We start from the raw sequence: 18,639 nt of genomic DNA, 5'->3' as shown, positions 1-18,639 counted from the left end.
AAAAAAAAAAAAAAGATTTACAGAAATGCTGCAAAGATAGTGCAAGGAATCCTATATGCCCCTTGGCCGTCTTCCCTAGTGTTAACTTCCTACATTACATGGGAACTATTGTTACAACTAAGGAATCAGCATTGTCCACGCTGACACACATTAAATAAACTAACAGAGACATCTCAAAGGAGGTGACATCTAAGGTAATTTCTGAAGAACATTAGAAGTTAGTCAGATGAAAAGACAGGAAAAGGAATTTTCATCAGAATGAAAGCATGTACAGGGCCAGGCGCAGTGGCTCACACCTGTAATCTCAGGAATCTGGGAGGTCGAGGCGGGTGGATTGCTTGAGCTCAGGAGTTGGAGACCAGCCTGAGCAAGAGTGATACCTCATCTCTAAAAATAGCCGGGTGCCTATAGTCCCAGCTACTTGGGAGGCTGAGGCAAGAGAATCGCTTGAGCCCAAGAGTTTGAGGTTGCTATGAGCTATGATACCACAGGACAAAACCCCAGGGTGACTGCGTGAGACTCTGTCTCCAAAAACAGGAAAAGAAAAAAGAAAAAGAAAGCATGTACAAAGACCCAAAGTGAAGAGTTTAGTGAGTTCAGGAACTATCCAGTAGTTCAATATGTGGGAATGGAGGTGGGAGATAGGAAGGGAAAGAGAAGAACAGAGGAGGAGTGAAGAACAGGCCCCAAGTTGAGGATGAGGAGTTGAAAGGGATGATGTTAGTGGGGAAGATGGGGATCAGCTCACTAAAGGGTCTTGTGTGCAAGACCAAAGCGTTTGTACTTTTTTTCCTGATGGCAATGTAAGATAATTAAAGTATTTCATACATTAGACTGATATCATAAAAATTTTATTTAGAAAGATAACTCAGTCTGGAAGGTGGAAAACATACCACAGGAAGGAATAACACAGAAGAAAGGAGACCTGGGCAAAAGTGGTAGTGAAGGGAATGGAAAGAATACAGCAACTTATTGAGATATTAAGGAAACAGAATTGATAGAACTCACTGTTAATGAGCTATGGGGCCTAAGGGTGGGGGAAGAATCAAGTTGACTCCCAGATTTCAGGTTTTAGCAACTGGAGGGAATGAATGGTGGTGCCAGTCATTAGGCTACAGAGCATAGGCATTAAGCTTGGTTAGGAGGATGCGATGGATTAAATGCGTCACTAAAAATTCATGTGTTGGAAATTTAATCCCCAAATCAACAGTAGTGGGATGTGGGACCTAATGGGAAGTGTTTAGGTCATGAAGGCTCACCCTAACCTTGAGTAGATTGATGCTGTTATAAAAAGGGCTCTCAGAAGTGGGCTGTCTCTCTTGTCCTCCTGCCTTCTGACATAGGAGGACATAGTAAGAAGGCCCTTGCCAGACCAGATGCCCTCATCTTCATCCTGGGCTTCCCAGCCTCCAGAGCTGTGAGAGAATAAACTTCTGTTCTTTATAAATTACCCAGTCTCAGGTATTCTGTTAGAGCAGCCCAAAAAGGAGTACCGTGCTTCCCCAAAAATAAGACCTACCCCCAAAATAAGCCCTAGGAGGATTTCTATACATTTGTTAAATATAAGCCCTACCCCGATAATAAGACCTAATGATGGGCGTGGCTATGCCCCATATCTGCATAGCCACGTCAGCGCACAGCAGTGAGGAAGACTGGAATACCTTTTATCTGCCACAGGTCCTTTTTCTGAGCCCTTGGCACTTGCGTGGGTGCACATGTGGTTACCACGGTTGCAGGCATCCTACTGCGCACATGCGAACAGCTAGGGGAAAGGAGTTCACACATCACTAGTGCCAGCCCCACCAACAAGGTTGGCTACCCCTGTCAGGTTCCAGAAGAAGATGACTTAACTGTATTTGAATAAATGTAGATTGTTGTATTTTACTTAATAAAAATAAGACATCCCCTGAAAATAAGCCCTAGTGTGTCTTCTTGAGAAAAAATAAATATAAGACAGTGTCTTATTTTCGGGGAAACATGGTAAGACAGATGGGAAGATGATTGGTTCCACTTTAAACAGGTAAATTGTGAGGTATCCATGGGATCTAGGAGACAGCAAAATCAAGAGGTTAGTTGAATAGACAAGTCTATGTTTCTGGAGCAAGATGAACTGGAGATATATATAGCAAATCGTTAGCCTCAAGATGGCAACTGAAGCCAAGCTAACTTATCCATGAGTATAGAAGAGAAGAGGATCCAGGAAAGAACCTTCAAGAACGCTGCCATTCAAAAGTTAACCCAAGGAAGAGGTGTAAAAGGAGGCTGTGGAGTATCTAGAAAGGTGGAAGGAAAGCCAGAAGAATATGGTAGCCTTGAGGAGAAGTGGAGAGTGCTTTTGTGAACGGTCATTTGGTTGATAGTATTAGATTCTGCAGAGGGGCTGAGGCCCACAAGAGTCTCTTGGCTTTGGTTATAAGGATATCTCTCAAAGGAGGCAGTTTCAGAGAATGGATGGGGCCAGAAACCCAATCTTTCCTTAGACTAGAATGAATATGCGGTGATGACAAGAGAACTGTGGGTGCCTGCTATTATTTTAAAAAGATTTACTGTGAATCAGAGGCCAGAGATAACTTAAATGAGACTGACAAATGATAATAGATACTGTTGCAGTAAAAAAAAACAAAAATGTTTCTTTTAGAGTATGGCTAAGCCATAATTTTTCTACTGAAAAATTGTTTCTTTTTATTAGTAGTAGCTATCACTTATAAAAATGTCCACCAGAAGCCAAGCACTTTAAATTCATTATTTTATTTAGGTCTTTAAGCAACACTTTGAAGTAGATACCACATCCCTCTTTTACAGATGAAGAAGTAAAAGCCCAGAAAGTTAATCATCAAGTACATGATCTCAGAACAACTTCATAGAAGAGCTGGAATTTAAATCTAACCTTCACTCCATAGCCTGGACTTTTTCTATGACAACTACATTGCCAGCCTTTATTTCATAGTGCATATTCCAAGAGCTAAAATGAATGGCCAGAGAATTCCATCTACCACTGTGAGAGGCCTGAGAGAAGAAATGGATAAGCTAAACACACCTTTCTTGTTCAAGGACAATCTCTGAATAAGGAATAAAGAGTATCTGGCTTTGAGTCCCAGCAGTCTTTGCCACGACCCAATATGTCTCTTCTGAGGTGTGTGTGTGTGCCTGTGTACAAGCACAATTGTACATTTACATGAGATGATATAGGCAGATAACTCAGAATAGATCAATCATTATTAACTAGAAAATTAAGATTCTGAGTAAGTGGAAATCCTAAAATTTTACCAGAATTTTTTCAAAAATTATTTTTAACCTGGAGAAAACAAGCATGAAGGAAGACCCAAGCTTACACATAAGCTTTATAACCGTGAGAAAGAAGGATGAGACTTGCATCTGACACTCTAGAACATTTAACGGGGGCCAATGCTATGGAAAGGCAGAAGAGTTGCCTATCTACAGATGGACAGAACTGCCTGGGAAAGTGATAAGCTCCTGTGATGGAAGATGACCAAGCAGGTGCAAGAATGTTGGAGCTGAGGGGCCAAGCATCGGAAAAAGCTTGGATAGCCTTGTAGGATATTTTAGACCTGAGATTTTGAGAGACCCTCTAAAGAAAATGGTTGAAATAAGGTTGCCCACATTGAGTAGCCCTGGCCATTACTTTCCCCAAGTGAATTCTAAATACTATGTAATGAGAAGATTTACATGTTTCTTTTTCTTTCTTTCTTTCTTTTTTTTTTTCTGAGACAGAGTCTCACTATATTGCCCTGGGTAGAATGGTGTCACAGCTCCTGCAACCTCAAACTCTTGGGCTTAAGTGATTCTCTTGCCTCAGCCTCCCAAGTAGCTGGGACTACAGGCGGCCGCCACAACGCCAGGCTATTTTTTTTTTTTTGGTTGTAAGTTGTTATTATTGTTTGGTGGGCCCTGGCTGGATTCAAATCTGCCAGCTCCAGTGTATGTGGCTGGTGCCCTAGCCTCTTGAGCTACAGGCGCCCTTTCACGGTGTTTTGTTGGCCTTGTTTTATAAACGAGAAAATAAAGCATAGAGGTGGATACAAAGGCGATCTGTAACTGCCAGTGGTGGAGCCGGGTTTTGAACTCCGTACTCACACTAGAAAGTTTCTCCTCTGCTACACCAACAGCGCCATCGCAACCAGGTTTTTCCATTCCTGCCCCCTACTGGCTAAAAAAGGAAATGTTTGCCGAAGCGGAACCCCGGCTTTCCCCAGGGGTCCTTGCTCGGCCCGCCCCCTGGTGGCGGCGATGGAAAAGCGCATTTTTGGCTAATGGCAGGTGCTGAGTTAGGGGCGGCGCTGGGAAGGGAAGTCCCTACATATTTCTTTATTCACAATCTGTACAAACAATGTATAGCAATTTAACTTTGATATGCAACAAAAAATTGTATTCTTACCTTTATAAAGCTCTCTTCTAAGATGAGAAGAGGGGGTATCTACTCGGTCTTTAATGAGGCAGTTATGTCATCCTGAAATATTGAGAACACAGTGTGGATAATGGGTACTGGCAACCTTACATTTGTTTCTCACAGAGGTTGGAAATAAGGAGTTCACTTCACACTTTCTCAATGGGCTCTTAACATGGTGACAGCAGGCTAACAGAATAGGAGGTGGATCTGTAATCATTGGATCAATTAAAGATTCTTTTTTTTTTTTTTTTTTTTTTTGAGACAGAGCCTCAAGCTGTCACCCTGGGTAGAGAGTTGTGGCATCACATCTCACAGCAACCTCCAACTCCTGGGCTTAAGCAGTTCTCTTGCCTCAGCCTCCCAAGTAGCTGGGATTACAGGAACCCACCACAACGCCTGGCCATTTTTTGGTTGCAGTTGTCCTTGTTTGGGGAGGCCTGGGCTGGATTTGAACCTACCAACTCTAGTGTATGTGGCTGGTGCCTTAGGTGCTTGAGCCACAGGTGCCAAGCCTAGATGAAAGATTCTTTCTTTCTCTCTTTTCACTTGATAAATATTAATTGAGCAACTATTACACTGCAGACACTGTGTATTTATGGAAAACCAAGAAACGACACCCAGTGCTGTATAGGCACATTTCTATAACATACGCGTATACTATTTGTGTGATGGGGATGTGATGGAAATGGTTGCAATATCAACACTCTGACCTCTGCAAGGAAAATGCCTAGAAATAATAATAATGTCAATACAAACTCAGCCCTTAGCACATTTTACTCTTTCTGTTGCAAATCATAATAACTTCTAGCATAAGAAAGCAAATCTCTCCTAAAAACAGACAAAATCTCCTATTCCCTTCTTTGTAGTTCCAAAAGGTCTAGGGATCGAATACCTACATTCTTGGCCAGAGTGCTTTTTTCCTCAGGAAAAAAAGAGAGTCACTAGCACTTTGGGAGGTTAAGGTGGGTGGACTGCCTGAGCTCACGAGTTTGAGACCAGCCTGAAGAAGAGCAAGACCCCATCTCTAAAAAACAGCCAGGTGTTGTGGTGGGCACCTGTAGTCCCAGCTACTTGGGAGGCTGGGGCAAGAGGATCACTTGAGCCCAACAGTTTGAGATTGCTGTGAGCCGTGATGCCATGGCATTCTATCCAGGGCGACGGCTTGAGACTCTGTCTCAAAAAAAGAATAATGATATGAGTTTTATCTAATTATATTTCTATAAATAAATGAACACAAATAAATTTTAACATTTAACTTTAACTGTTCAACTTTACCTATAAGACACTAACATTATTTAAAATAATTTTTATTTAATCAAACATAAATAAGCTATACAAGAACAGTGAGAAAATAGGTAACTATATAAAAATGTTATGTAGAATTGGGGGTAAATTTCTTTGGGGGAAATTTCCTTTCAACCTAATAAACAAAGCCATCAATTTTAAAATTCTAAACATTAGTAGACATTAGTAGAAATTAGTAGAAATTCATTCATTCACTCAGGGGTACTTACTGAGGTTTCATCACATACACACACCTGTCCTCAGTTTTTTTGAGGATTAAAGAATGAGTGATGACATATTCCTTGTACTTACGTGCTTACAGTCCACTTGGCAAGACAGCAAACATTCACGAATCATCCAGACAACAAAGTCCTAAAAATTAGAACAAAGAACAGGGTATTATAGAAAGCGAATGCCAATGAAGGGAAGGTTATCAAAATTCTACCCCTCCTTTAATGTTCTAAAGTCCCTTCTTCCTGAAGATGGCTGTTGCTGGCCAGTAATTTCTAAAACTAAGTTATCCTCTCTGCGGAGTGAGCAGTCTGCTTAGTATCTATCACAAAACAACGTTTATTGAGAGTCCAAGTGTCCTTTCTTGGCCCAGACCTTTGTTTCATTCATCTTGGGTCCTGAATGGACTTCAAAGTCAAGATTATTTTAGGAATTCCAGGCCATATTCATCTCCTGAAGGAATGAGGAAGGGGAGGTGTAAAGCAGGATAATAACACAGTCCAGATTAATTACTGGTGATGAGTGTGGAAAGGTAGAAAGAAGGACTGCCCTCAGCAGTCCTGAACAGTAGCCAACCCTTACCCCATCCCTCCCAAACTGAATTTTAGCAACCTCCTATTCTTCCAATTTCCTTACCTTTGAGAGGAGGATTGTCCACGAGAATATTCACAGTTGAAGTAGCAAAAGCAGCAAAGTATGAAGGGGAAAGGTGCTAAACTGGGAGACCAGGGACTTATTCTGATCCCAGCTAACTCTGCACCTAACTAGCTTCCCTCTGGGCCTCAGTTCCCTCATTTGTCAAATGAAGGGGTTGAACAATACTCAAAGCCCATAGCTCCCTATGAATTAGGAATCATAAAATTCCCATGATTTTCTGCTGGGTTTATTCCCCAGTCATGAGTCATCAGTCACTTTCTGACTTTTCAATTACAAATTCCTCCCCAGTGATGGAAATTAAAGCACTTAATTCTCTGAATGATTGTGCACAGTACTATCTCCATATCTGGGAAGTCGAGGCAAAGGAAATGGCTCCTTAATCCCTCTTGGGACCTGAATGGAAAACAAGACAGGCTATGACATCAGCTGCCATTTCCTCTGTGTTCAGACTAAACAATACAAATATCAATATTAAATTATATGTGCATACTTTTTGCCTTTCATGGCAAATCACAGTAAATCCATTGCTCTTAGTCTTTAGTTCAAGGTCATATAGGAAAACAGGAAAGATGAACACAGAATCATGATACTTTAGAACTGCAGGCAACTTTAAAGATTAGACCCTACCTTCTCATCCCATTGAGAGGTCCAGGATGTGAAACAGCTCCATCCAGTGTTCACTTCATGAAGTATGCTCTCTCCATTTGCCTTGACTAAACCCACTGTAATTAGACAATACCACCACCTACACACCAAAAAAATAAGCATTTTTTAAAGCCCTCCAACAGGAAATTACTTTTAATGACTTTCTTCCATTATAACTAGAAGAACCATGTAAGGGGATGAGAGAACCCACCAGAAATGAACCTTTCTGAGACAGAAATGGTTCTCCTTTCTAGACTGTATCCAAAACCATTTCCTCCCCCCAAGACATGGCTGCTTTATATTTCTCCCACTACCTTCCTCTATCTCCATACATAGGCAAGTACCAGACCCTTCTAAGAGAATTGTTATGAGAATAATGAGAATAATGTTGCCATTTAATAGGCCAGCCATTTGCTACGACATCATCTGCCAGGTAAAAAAGGTCTGGTTTTTTCTTTGTTTTTTTTTTTTTTTTTTTTTTTGAGACAGAGCCTCAAGTTGTCACCCTGGGTAGAGTGCCATGGCTTCACTGCTCACAGCAACCTCCAACTTCTGGGCTCAAGCGAGTCTCCTGCCTCTGCCTCCCAAGTAGCTGGGACCACAGGCGCCCGCCACAACGCCCGGCTATTTTTTTTTTTTTTTGGTTGCAGCCATTATTATTGTTTGGCAGGTCTGGGCTGGATTCGAACCCACCGCCTTAGGTGTATGTGGCTGGCGTCTTAGCCGCTTGAGCCACAGGCGCCGAGCCAAAAAGGGTCTGGTTTTAATCCAGCATTGGTTGAATAAAATTCAAATGCTGAAAACTTGTTCTTTTCACCAAGAAACATGGTTTTTAGCTATTTTATCCCCTCTTTGTTTTCCTATGAATCCAGGAAAGTTACTCAAAAGCATCTCACTAAGGAAAAGAAATTGATAATTCCACGTGCACTGTTTAACTTTAGGGGGCCTAAGTTTAACTCATTTCTTCCTAATGTGTTTTGCCTCACTATCCAGAAAGATGAGATATACCTTATTGTTATATTCTTCCTACCATGGAAAACACACACTGGCTGTGTTAATGTCTGACCACATATGATGAAGTGATATTTTGATAGTCATACACTCTAGAACAGAATGTTTTGGATCGGTGGTTCTCAACCTTCCTAATGCCATAGCCTTTTAATACAGTTCCTGGGTGACCCACACATTGAGAACCACTGTTTTAGATGGTACAATTTGAATTAAAAACTCACAGACTGTTTTTAAAAACATATTGACTGTGAGAAATGGAAGAGACTTTCAAGAGCATCTACGCACATGCCTTCCCTTTACAACAGAGTAAATCATATGCCCTCCATTTACAGAGAAATGGAATTGCAGTGAAATCAGAGATTTGTCCTTTAACACATGGCTAGTTAGTGGCAGTGCCAGATCATGTCTCCAGTCTTTCTGTTCAGATTCTTTCCACAGCCTCTGCTGCTTTCCAAAATAAGATATGGTTTCTAAATAGTCTAGAAGGATTGGTTGGAGGCTATTTCCTTAGGAATCAGTCTGTCCTATTCCACAGCTGCCTCTTCTATTCCACTAGAGGAATTATAGAAGTAAGAGGTTACTAAAGGTTGACTGAATGCGAGTTCCCTTTCTTGCCCTAGTGTCTTCTTTTGTCAATCAGGAAGGTGGGTGACAATGCTTAATATTATTATCAGTTACCACCATAGCAAGTTACTGTTTTAAATTATCCAAGATCTATTGTTGCTATACAATGTGCAGTCAAGAAAGAACATTCTGGTTTTGAGTATGTGAGCAATTCAGTCATCTGATTCATGGGCGAGAATTACATATGGCTTGATGGCATGCATAACTTGGGGCAGCAGCCTACTAACCCTGTTTTGATGATTCTGTGATAGGAAATCTGGTTGCATCAAACCCCTATCATCTTCTGTCTCCAGAGATATCTATACATGCAGGCACTGTTAAAGGCTAACAGAGGAGCAGTAGGGTGCAGGGGAAAGAGAATTCAATTGACATTGTAAATATCTACTAGAACTCTACCCATGCACAGCACTAACAGAATGACTTTAGATTTTAGTGCACTTGGTCTCTGTAAAATATTGATCAGATTTGAACTCATTTTATACATCTGTATCCCTAGGCCAATATAATAATTTGTAAGGATACGTTAACTCCAGAAAGGACAATGCAGCAAAAATATGGAAAATGTTAAAACAAAAAACAAAAAACTCTGTCTCTGGGGTTCAACAGGCCCAACTAGTTACAAAACCCTGCTCTACCATTTACCAGTTGTGTGAACTTGGGCAAGTTTTATCACCTTCGTCTTCTTAATTTATCACGTAAAATTTCAAACACACTCAAGATAGAGCGGAATAATTAACTAAAACGATGTACTCATGACTAGATTAAGTGCTTAATATCATTTCATCACTCCTACTTCATACTTTTTTACGCCTGAGGTATTTTAAAGCACATTTGGGCAATTGTGATTTTAAAGATCTCTGCGCTTCATTTTCTAAGCTAGGAAAAGAGAATAACGAGATTATAATATCTAATTCGTGGGGTACAACTGTATGGAGTATTTAATAAATGTCAGCTATCATTATTTACGGTGGTAGCCTTGTGCATAGTCCCCTCCAGAGCACTTGGCAGCGTAGCGGTCCCGGCAAGCCAGAGATTACAGAAACTAGGAGGAACACGAGTCTGCGTCGCCGAGCTTGCTGCTGCCCCCTTCAGGCCGCCCTTCTCCAGAGCGCCCCGGTCAGGACGCGGATTGTCTCTCGCAGGCTTCCGTTGCAGCGGGTGGAAGCCAGAGGTGGGAACAGGAAGTGGGGTTGGGCAGAGTTCCGGGCGCCAGGCGGCCGCTAAGAGCTGAGGGCGGCAGCTGAAAGCTGAGGAGTTAAAGCTGCGATGTTTCGTATCGAGGGCCTCGCGCCGAAGCTGGACCCGGAGGAGATGAAACGGAAGATGCGTGAGGACGTGATTTCCTCCATACGGAACTTCCTCATCTATGTGGCCTTGCTGCGAGTTAGTGAGTGTCCTGGGCTGCACCCCTGAGACCAGCAGGGAGCAAGCCAATACCGCCCACCCGACTCTATCCCGTGGGCCCTTGGGGGCCTTTGAGGAACTGAGCCGAGCGGGCGCGGGAAAACAGGGGGCATGCACCTCGAAAGCGACCGGCGTATGTGCGTTTTGGGGTCTGCGGGTAGGGGCTACCCAAGTGCACGTGGTGGCCTGGCGAGCGTGGTTAATCATTCTAGCTTTCCCCACAGTAAGTGCGCTTGAATTAAAAGAGCATCGAGGGATAGCTCCCAAAACAATTTCCTCGTTTTGCAGTCAGAGAAACAATACCAGAGTAAGGAAATGGCTGGCCCAAGGTCATTCACCCATTCACTGAGTGTTGACCTAGAATCCAGAGCTCTTAACTCATTACCCGGTTCCTTTCTTTTAGTGTTGACATTAAATACAAAATGTTGTGCTTCACTGCTTTGTGTTTAGAGGGCGAAGTAAAAATTGCCTTTCATTTTGAGGGAACGAAAACTATCACTCTATAGGATTAATGCAAATGTCTGAGATTTTATTTGATTTTACAGCTAGCAGAAAGTTGCTTAGATTACTTGTTATTGACAGTGGCCTTTTGACAGAGGCAGGGCCTAAGATTCTTAATATGGTCTCACAGTTACACGCACACTGAATCTAAGAGCTGGAAGTAGTTTTATAGATCCTTTTCCTAATTTTACTTATATGACTCTCAGGGGTGATTTGCTCCCGCCTCCTCATTCCCATTCAGTATCCTTTTCGTTGTTCTATGCTGTATATTGTTGGTTGGTCTGGAGTTAAAGTGGGGATGATTCAGGTAAATAAAGGCTATACCAACATCATCCTATAGAAGGCTCATGTAGGATGATGAGCTAGAGCCAGAGCCACCCATGCCGCACTCTCCCTTATTCAGTGTCTTTCACTGAAAAGTGGTATTACTCTGCTTCCCCAGGAGAGGGAGCCTTGGAGAGCAGAAAAACCCAAATCATCATTCCGCAGCTTCTTGCAACTTTCATATTTTGGTGGGGAAGAAGGTGAGACAGGGTCTCTCTCTCTCTCTCCTTTTTTTTTTTTTTTTTGAGACAGAGTTTTACTATGTCTCCCTCAGTAGAGTGCTGCGGTGTCACAGCTCACAGCAACCTCAAACTCTTGGGCTTAAGCAGTTCTCTTACGTCAGCCTCCCAAGTAGCTGGGACTACAGGTGCTTGCCACAACGACCGGCTATTTTTTTGTTTGTTTGTTTGTTTGTTTGTTTGTTTAGCAGGCCCAGCTGGTTCTAACTGCCAGCCTCAGTGCATGTGGCCAGCACTCTAACCCCTGAGCTACCTGCACTGAGCCAAGGGTTTCTCTTTTTGTTGCCCAGGATAGAGTACAATTAGTGTCATTGTAACTCACATCAACCTCAAACTCTTGGGCTCAAGTGATTCTCCTACTGTAGCCTCCTGAGTAGCTGGGAATACAGGTGTGTGCACCACCACACTGGCTAATTTTTCTATTGTTTGCAGATACTGGGGTCTTGCTCTTGCTCAGGCTGGTCTCAAACTCCTGGCCTTAATCAGTCCTCCCACCTCAGCCTTCCAAAGTGGTAGGGTTACAGGCGTGAGCCACTGAACCCAGCTTGATTTGGTTTATTATTGCTTGAGTCGAGATACAATATGCATGTTATATAATTGCAAGCCCATTTAAGGTGTACCAGTGGGTTTTTAGCAGAGTCAGCATTGTGTAGTCATAACCACAATCAATTCTATATACATAAAGATACCCATTAGCTGTTACCCCACTTCCCTCTTTCTCCAGCCCTTGGCAACTATTAATTTTTTTTTCATGGATTTGCCTATTCTGGATGTTTCATTTAAATGGAATTGTAAAACATGTGGCCTTTTGTATTTGGCTTATTTCACTTTGCATGTTTTCAACATTCATCTATGTTGTAGCATATGTTAGAATTTCATTCCTTTTTGTGGCTAAATAAAATTTAATTGTATGGCTATACCACATTTTGTTTATCCATCATCATTCGATGGATGTTATTCTCTTGATTAAGAACTAGAAAAGAGTAGATAGACTGCTGACTTTATCAGCTTCTGACAGATCTCAGTACCTTCAGTTTAATTTTTTTTTTTTTGAGACAAAGCCTTAAGCTGTCCCCCTGGATAGAGTGCCATGGCTTCACTGCTCACAGCAACCTCCAACTCCTGGGCTCAAGCGAGCCTCCTGCCTCAGCCTCCCAAGTAGCTGGGACCACAGGCGCCTGCCACAATGCCCGGCTATTTTTTGGTTGCGGCCGTCATTGTTGTTTGGCGGGACCGGGCTGGATTTGAACCCGCCACCTTAGGTGTATGTGGCTGGCGCCTTAGCTGCTTGAGCCACAGGCGCTGAGCCCCTTCAGTTTAATATTAAAATATTCTCTTAGTATGACTATTGAGAAAGAAGGTCATTCTGACAGCTTTTCTGGCCATAGCAATTTTACCCAGGCCAATATCATTCTTTAGATCCATATGATAGCACTTCTTAGTTTTCTATACATTTGTATGTGTACCATCTTTTTTTTTTTTTTTTGTATGTGTATCATCTTACCAGACTCTCATAATAACTGTATCAGATGTGATCTGGAGCGTATAACTAATACATAGCTCATCAGTGAGAAAACCAAAATAGATGTTCAGTTATTCCAGTTCCCTACCTTCTACCTTTCAGATGAGTCTGTAAAGGTAAAAAAATGCCTATTTGTTTCATTTAGAATTTCATTCCTTTTGCAATTAAAATAAATTATCAGGATATAGGGTTGTCATTTGAAAGAGAATCAGATTTGCATTTTATGGCCCTAAGAGAACTACCTGGAGAAAAGATTTTACACAGTCCGTGAATGAAATTTATAACAATCATAGCTGACTGACAGTGGAATGGAGTGCGTTGGAAGGCAATGTGTCCTTTATGCTGGATTGTACAGTCAGAGAATTGGCTATCGGTTGGATTGTTTTCAAAAAATGTGTTGAGCTAAACCTGTTTTTCTCCCAGTCATATAATTCTATAGTGTAGCATGTGGCCTAATAGATATGAAAACTAATTTTAGGTTTATTTGTTTTTCAGCTCCTTTTATCTTAAAGAAATTGGACAGCATATGAAGATTGGGTATCACATGTGATATGAAGATATGAAGAACTTGGTTACAGTTTCTACTCCTGTCTGCAAATGAATAGGCCCAGAAAGGTGTGAGAGACTTTGATTGGACGTAAATATTCTGCTTGTTAAGAACAAGTTTGGCTCTGGTAATTGACCTTCATAGCTAAAATATAAAACTATTTGGGAATTATGAAAAGATGTCTTGTGGTCATGGTGTACCCTTATGCCTGTGATATTTGGCCTCTGTGAATGTTGGTGTGATTGTAAATAATGTCAAACTCCATTTTAAAGCAAGTATTAGTTATAAGGGAACTGGGTCTGAAATGGCACTGACTTGTCAGTCATTTCTGCTTATCTTTTTACTTCTGTCTGGAGTGTATTTGTGAAGAGTCCCTTATAATAGTTATGTATGTTTCACAGATGTTACCACATAACCACAAGGACATTTAAGCACAGGACCACTAGTTTTTAATAAACATACAAAATTTGTAAAATCAATTTCTTTTCTTTTTTATTTTTCTTTATTTTTTGTAGAGACAGGGTCTGGCTTTGTTGCCCAGGCTGATCTTGAACTCCTGGCCTCAAACAGTCCTCCTACCTCAGCCTCCCAAAGTGCTAGAATTATAAGCATGAGCCACCATGCCTGGACTGGTTTCTATTTTTCTTATTCTGCTTTTTGCTGCAAACCATTAATCACCCGTGAGACCCTTGTGATATTATTACAAGCTACATTAAGTAGTTGAGTTCTTCTTGTTTTAGACTTGAGAATTTGTTATCCTGATAAAGTTGGTTTGGTTTTTTTTTTGACACAGAGTCTCACTTTGTCACCCTTGGTAGAGTAGCCGTGGAGTGATAGCTCACAGCAACCTCAAACTCCTGGGCTTAAGTGATTCTCTTGCCTCAGCCTCCCAAGTAGCTGGGACTAGAGGCACCTGCCACAATGCCCAGCTATTTTTTGGTTGTAATAGTGGTTGTTTGGCAGGCCCAGGCTGGATTCAAACCCACCACCTCCCATGTATGTGGCTGGAGCCCTACTTGCTGAGCACAGGCATCAAGCCAGGTATGATGTTTTATTGACAAGCAGTTTTAGTGAAAGGCAGCATTACTGCTTGATGCCGAGTATATGAAATACTACCAAAGGAAAAAATGCTGTATTTTAAAAGCAAACAGTCCTCTGAATTTGTTGAGGGCAAGGGGTAGTCCTTAATCTTCTCAGAAACAGCTGCGTTCACTTTTTTACTTGTCATTGCTTCCTTCCAGTGTACAATGCAGTGTAAATTTGACTGGATCGGTATCATTAGGATTATAAGTTCAGTTTGTGGTTTTCTTTTCTGGCATATCTTTTTGTTTTCCCTAGGCTTAGTTTTTTGTGAACTTTCTACTTTTTGTTTTTCCTAGGCTTAGTTTTCTGTGCACTTTCTGCTATATCCACTAAACTTGTGCCATTTATCTAAATCACTTGCAGTGTCCAGCTGTCTTCTGGACTCTGTTTCATCTTGAATAAATCTTCCCTGGAGCATTTTGAACTGCCCTAGGCTAGACTGGACATTTGTTTGATATCTAGGTTGCAGATCATTTTTCTTCACAACTTTAAAGTATTGTAGTACGGCCTCTAGTTTTCAGTACTGCTGCTAAGAAATCTGAAACCATTCTGATGTCTGATATTTTTGTGGGACTAAATGTTTTCTTCCTGAGACACATGAATCTTTTGTTCCTAGTATTCTTATATTCCATGATGACATAATTTAGTGTTTGTCTCTTTAAAAAAAAAAGTTTTATTTTGTCGCCCTCAGTAGAGTGCTGTGGCATCACAACTCACAGCAACCTCCAACTCCTGGGCTTAGGCGATTCTCTTGCCTCAGCCTCCTGAGTAGCTGGGACTAGAGGCGCCTGCCACAATGCCCAACTATTCTTTTGTTGCAGTTTGGCCTGGGCCGGGTTTGAACCTGCGGAGCTCGGTATATGGGGGCCAGCACCCTACCCACTAAGCACAGGCACCGCCCTTGGTGTTTATTTTAATTCATTGTGCTGGGCACTTGGTGAACCTGTTTGAAGTTGACACTTGTGTCCTTTAATTCTCAGAAATTTTGAGGATTTTTATGATTTCTTCCTCTTCTGTTCTCTGTCTCCCCTCTTTGCAGAATGATAGTACTTTTGATGTTTTCTTTTTCTCCCGTCTATTTTATCTAAAATTGCTTTTGTTACTTTCATACGAAATGCTTTCCTAGCATATCTGGTAATTGTTGGTTGTCTGCTCATATTTAATTATAAGAGACACACCAGATGCATTAGTTCGTGCCTAGTATCCCAGTAATTCCAGAGGCTGAGGTGAGAGAATTGCTTGAGGTTAGGAGTTGCTCAGAGCCATCCTGGAGAATATAGCAAGACCTTATCTCTATAAGAAATAAGAAAAATTAGCCAGGTGTAGTGGCATGAACTTGAGTACCAGTTACTCAGGAGGCTGAGGTAGGAGGATCTCTTGAGCCCAGGAGTTAGAGATTGCAGTGAACTGTGATCATGCACTCCAGCCTGGGTAACAGTGAGACCTCATCTCTAAAAAAATAGATTTAAAATACAAAACTTACGTTGATTACAGGCCCTGAGTGGGTGGAGTATGTTAATGTTAAAAAAATAGATCAAAAATACAAAACTAACATTGATTACAGGCCCTGAGTGGGTGGAGCGTGTTAATGTTAAAAAAATAGATCAAAAATACAAAACTAACATTGATTACAGGCCCTGAGTGGGTGGAGCATGTTAATGTTAAGCTGTGCTAAAGGGTTGTCTATTGGACCATGTAGTTAAGAGAATGTTTATATTCTTTTATAATTTTATGTCATTATCTCTAGTTTCATTTTGAACTGGTGTTTGCTTAGAGAACAAAGATTTTTTTCAGTCTCCCAGGTGAAGAATGAGGCCTTGCCAACATTCTGCAACTTAAGTAAGGAAAGAGGTCTGTAGTAAGGCCCAAGGCAGAAAGATATGTGTACTTAATTATCTATAACCAATATTCATTTACTTACTGAGTTTTTGTGTTGTGAGTACACTATTTCTGCCTAAATTGCCTGGCATCCCACAATCTGGATATCCTCTATCTTACCCTTTCACAAAATAAACTTCTAATTTAGTGAGTGCATTGAGGAAGAGAATCTGCTTGTCTGTGTAGAATTGCATCTGATTACTTAAACCTTGAACCAATTCAAGTGTCTAACCCATCAGGGCGTGGCTAACTTAGTTGGTAGAGACACTCTTAATCTCAAGTGTCTACCCCTTCACTTGCTGGTTCCAGAGGCACATGAAACCTCATGTTTCTGGCCTTTTTAGAGATTCTCTGATGTAAATTGGGTTGTATGGTGATGGGGGAGTTGTTTGCTTTGCTCTTCCCTCAACTGGTTCAGAGTTCAATTTTCTTTAGTCTGCTACATTATTTTACTTCTGGTCTATTTTCCACCTTCTAGCTTTTCATGTTGCTTCCTGTTCTCTTCATCTGTACTTTTAGGTTTATACCTTAAAACAGAAACCCTTGCATTCATTTAATGGGAGTTCAGGAGGGAGTTAAGTAGATATATGTGCTTATCCACCATCTTCACCTAGACCAGTAGTTCTCAACCTTCCTAATGCCTCCTAATGCTGCAACCCTTTAATACCCTTTATGTTGTGGTGACCCCCAATCATAAAATTATTTTCGTTGCTACTTCATAACTCTAATTTTGCTACTGCTATGAATCATAATATAAATATCTGATATGCAGGATGTATTTTCATTGTTACAAAAGGGTCACAACTCACAGGTTGAGAACCACTGACCTAGACAGAACCTATGGTTTTGTGCAACGTTATTTCTTAATTAAATAGGTGTAGTATAGAGCACATGAATATTGGTTGTAAAGACAGGCAGACTTGGTTTTGAGTCCTGGCTTCAGTGCTTATAAGGTGAGTGATTTTCACCAAGGGAACCTCTCTAAATCTTGTTTTCAACTGTAATAATAGAAACATCTGTCTACTTTGAAAGTATTGTAAGGATTAAGTGAGAAAATACAAATAGAACAGTTGGCACAATTGCTTGACATTTGGTAAATGTCAGCTGTTAATGATTAGCCTGGTATTAGGCATTTAGGAGTGATTTGTGCTAGCATTCACTGCATAAATAGGTTTCCTTCATATTTCCAGATGCTATGAGATGGCATGCTTATCCTCTGATTGTAAACAGACTTCAAAATTACCAAACACTTAAATTTGTTATTAAAAACACTCTGGCCTTATATACTGAGGGTGGCAGGTTCAAACCTAGCCCCTGCCAAACTGCAACAAAATAATAGCTGGGCATTGTGGTCACTTGTAGTTCCAGCTACTCAGGAGGCTGAGGCAAGAGAATCGCCTAAGCCCAAGAGCTGGAGGTTGCTGTGAGCTGTGATGCCACAGCATTCTGTCAAGGGCAACAAAGTGAGACTCTTATCTCTAAAAATAAATAAATAAATAGCAGCTGGCAATAGCTTAGGGAACTTTTTTTTTCCCCTCCCCAATATTTGGAGACAGTCTTACTCTGTCACTGCATCTAGAGTTTAGGGGACTTTTAATGTTTCTTTATTATACCCTATCCTTGAGTACTTTTCTTGGAGGGAAATAGTGTAATTATTACCCTGGATTTCAGTGTATATTCAGGCTAAAGTAATAAAATGTGGTGGTTCAGTTTTTATGGCTAGTTTTTAAAAATTCTGGCCATAAATTTCTCTGGGGGGTTCAGTACTTGGAATAAACGATTCTGAAATAGTACATTAGAAAATAGTCAGAGATTGTGTATAAAGAAAAAGTTTATTTGATATATAATGTGCCATCACAAATTTGAGTTTTGTAAACTCTTAAAATAGAGTCATGAAAGAAATGGGGAAATATGAAAGAAATAGTGAAAAAATGAATTCTCTACAGACGGGAATTTTGCTCCTAAGTTAATGTTGTTCCTGCTTCCAGAGCAACATTTTTTCTAAATTGCTTTATCATTGCTCTTCACAGTTCTCCTGTAATGTAGGTTAGCATTATAATTAACAGTGTGTTCAGCATTTGGCAGGCAGGCAAACTTGGGGCTGCCTTTTGGAATAAAGAACAAGTATAGGAATTGGAAGTTTCTTCTCCCTCCTTCGTTTCAGCTAAGCATAAGTCTTTGTCTATATGATACAGGCATCTGACAGTGTTTTAGATAGTATAGAAAGGAAATCAACTGAACATTTTACTTTATTTTACTATAACTTGATCACTTTATAAAT

The 18,639-nt window shown here is 40.9% G+C and overlaps 1 protein-coding gene across 1 annotated transcript; it reads left to right on the top strand.

Moving 5' to 3' along the window:
* Positions 1-10,065: 10,065 nt before the first annotated feature.
* Positions 10,066-13,706, top strand: TOMM5 (translocase of outer mitochondrial membrane 5). The gene is made up of 2 exons (XM_003785146.3): positions 10,066-10,247; positions 13,346-13,706. The coding sequence occupies exons 1-2, from the start codon at positions 10,127-10,129 to the stop codon at positions 13,378-13,380; spliced, it is 156 nt and encodes a 51-aa protein (XP_003785194.1). The 5' UTR covers positions 10,066-10,126; the 3' UTR covers positions 13,381-13,706.
* The last annotated feature ends 4,933 nt before the right edge of the window (positions 13,707-18,639 follow it).

Source organism: Otolemur garnettii, unplaced genomic scaffold, assembly GCF_000181295.1.
Source record: "Otolemur garnettii isolate 467f Iridium unplaced genomic scaffold, OtoGar3 scaffold00014, whole genome shotgun sequence".
NCBI lineage: Eukaryota > Metazoa > Chordata > Mammalia > Primates > Galagidae > Otolemur > Otolemur garnettii.
Note: the sequence above shows the minus strand (reverse complement) of the source record. Positions and strands in the feature narration are given on the sequence as shown.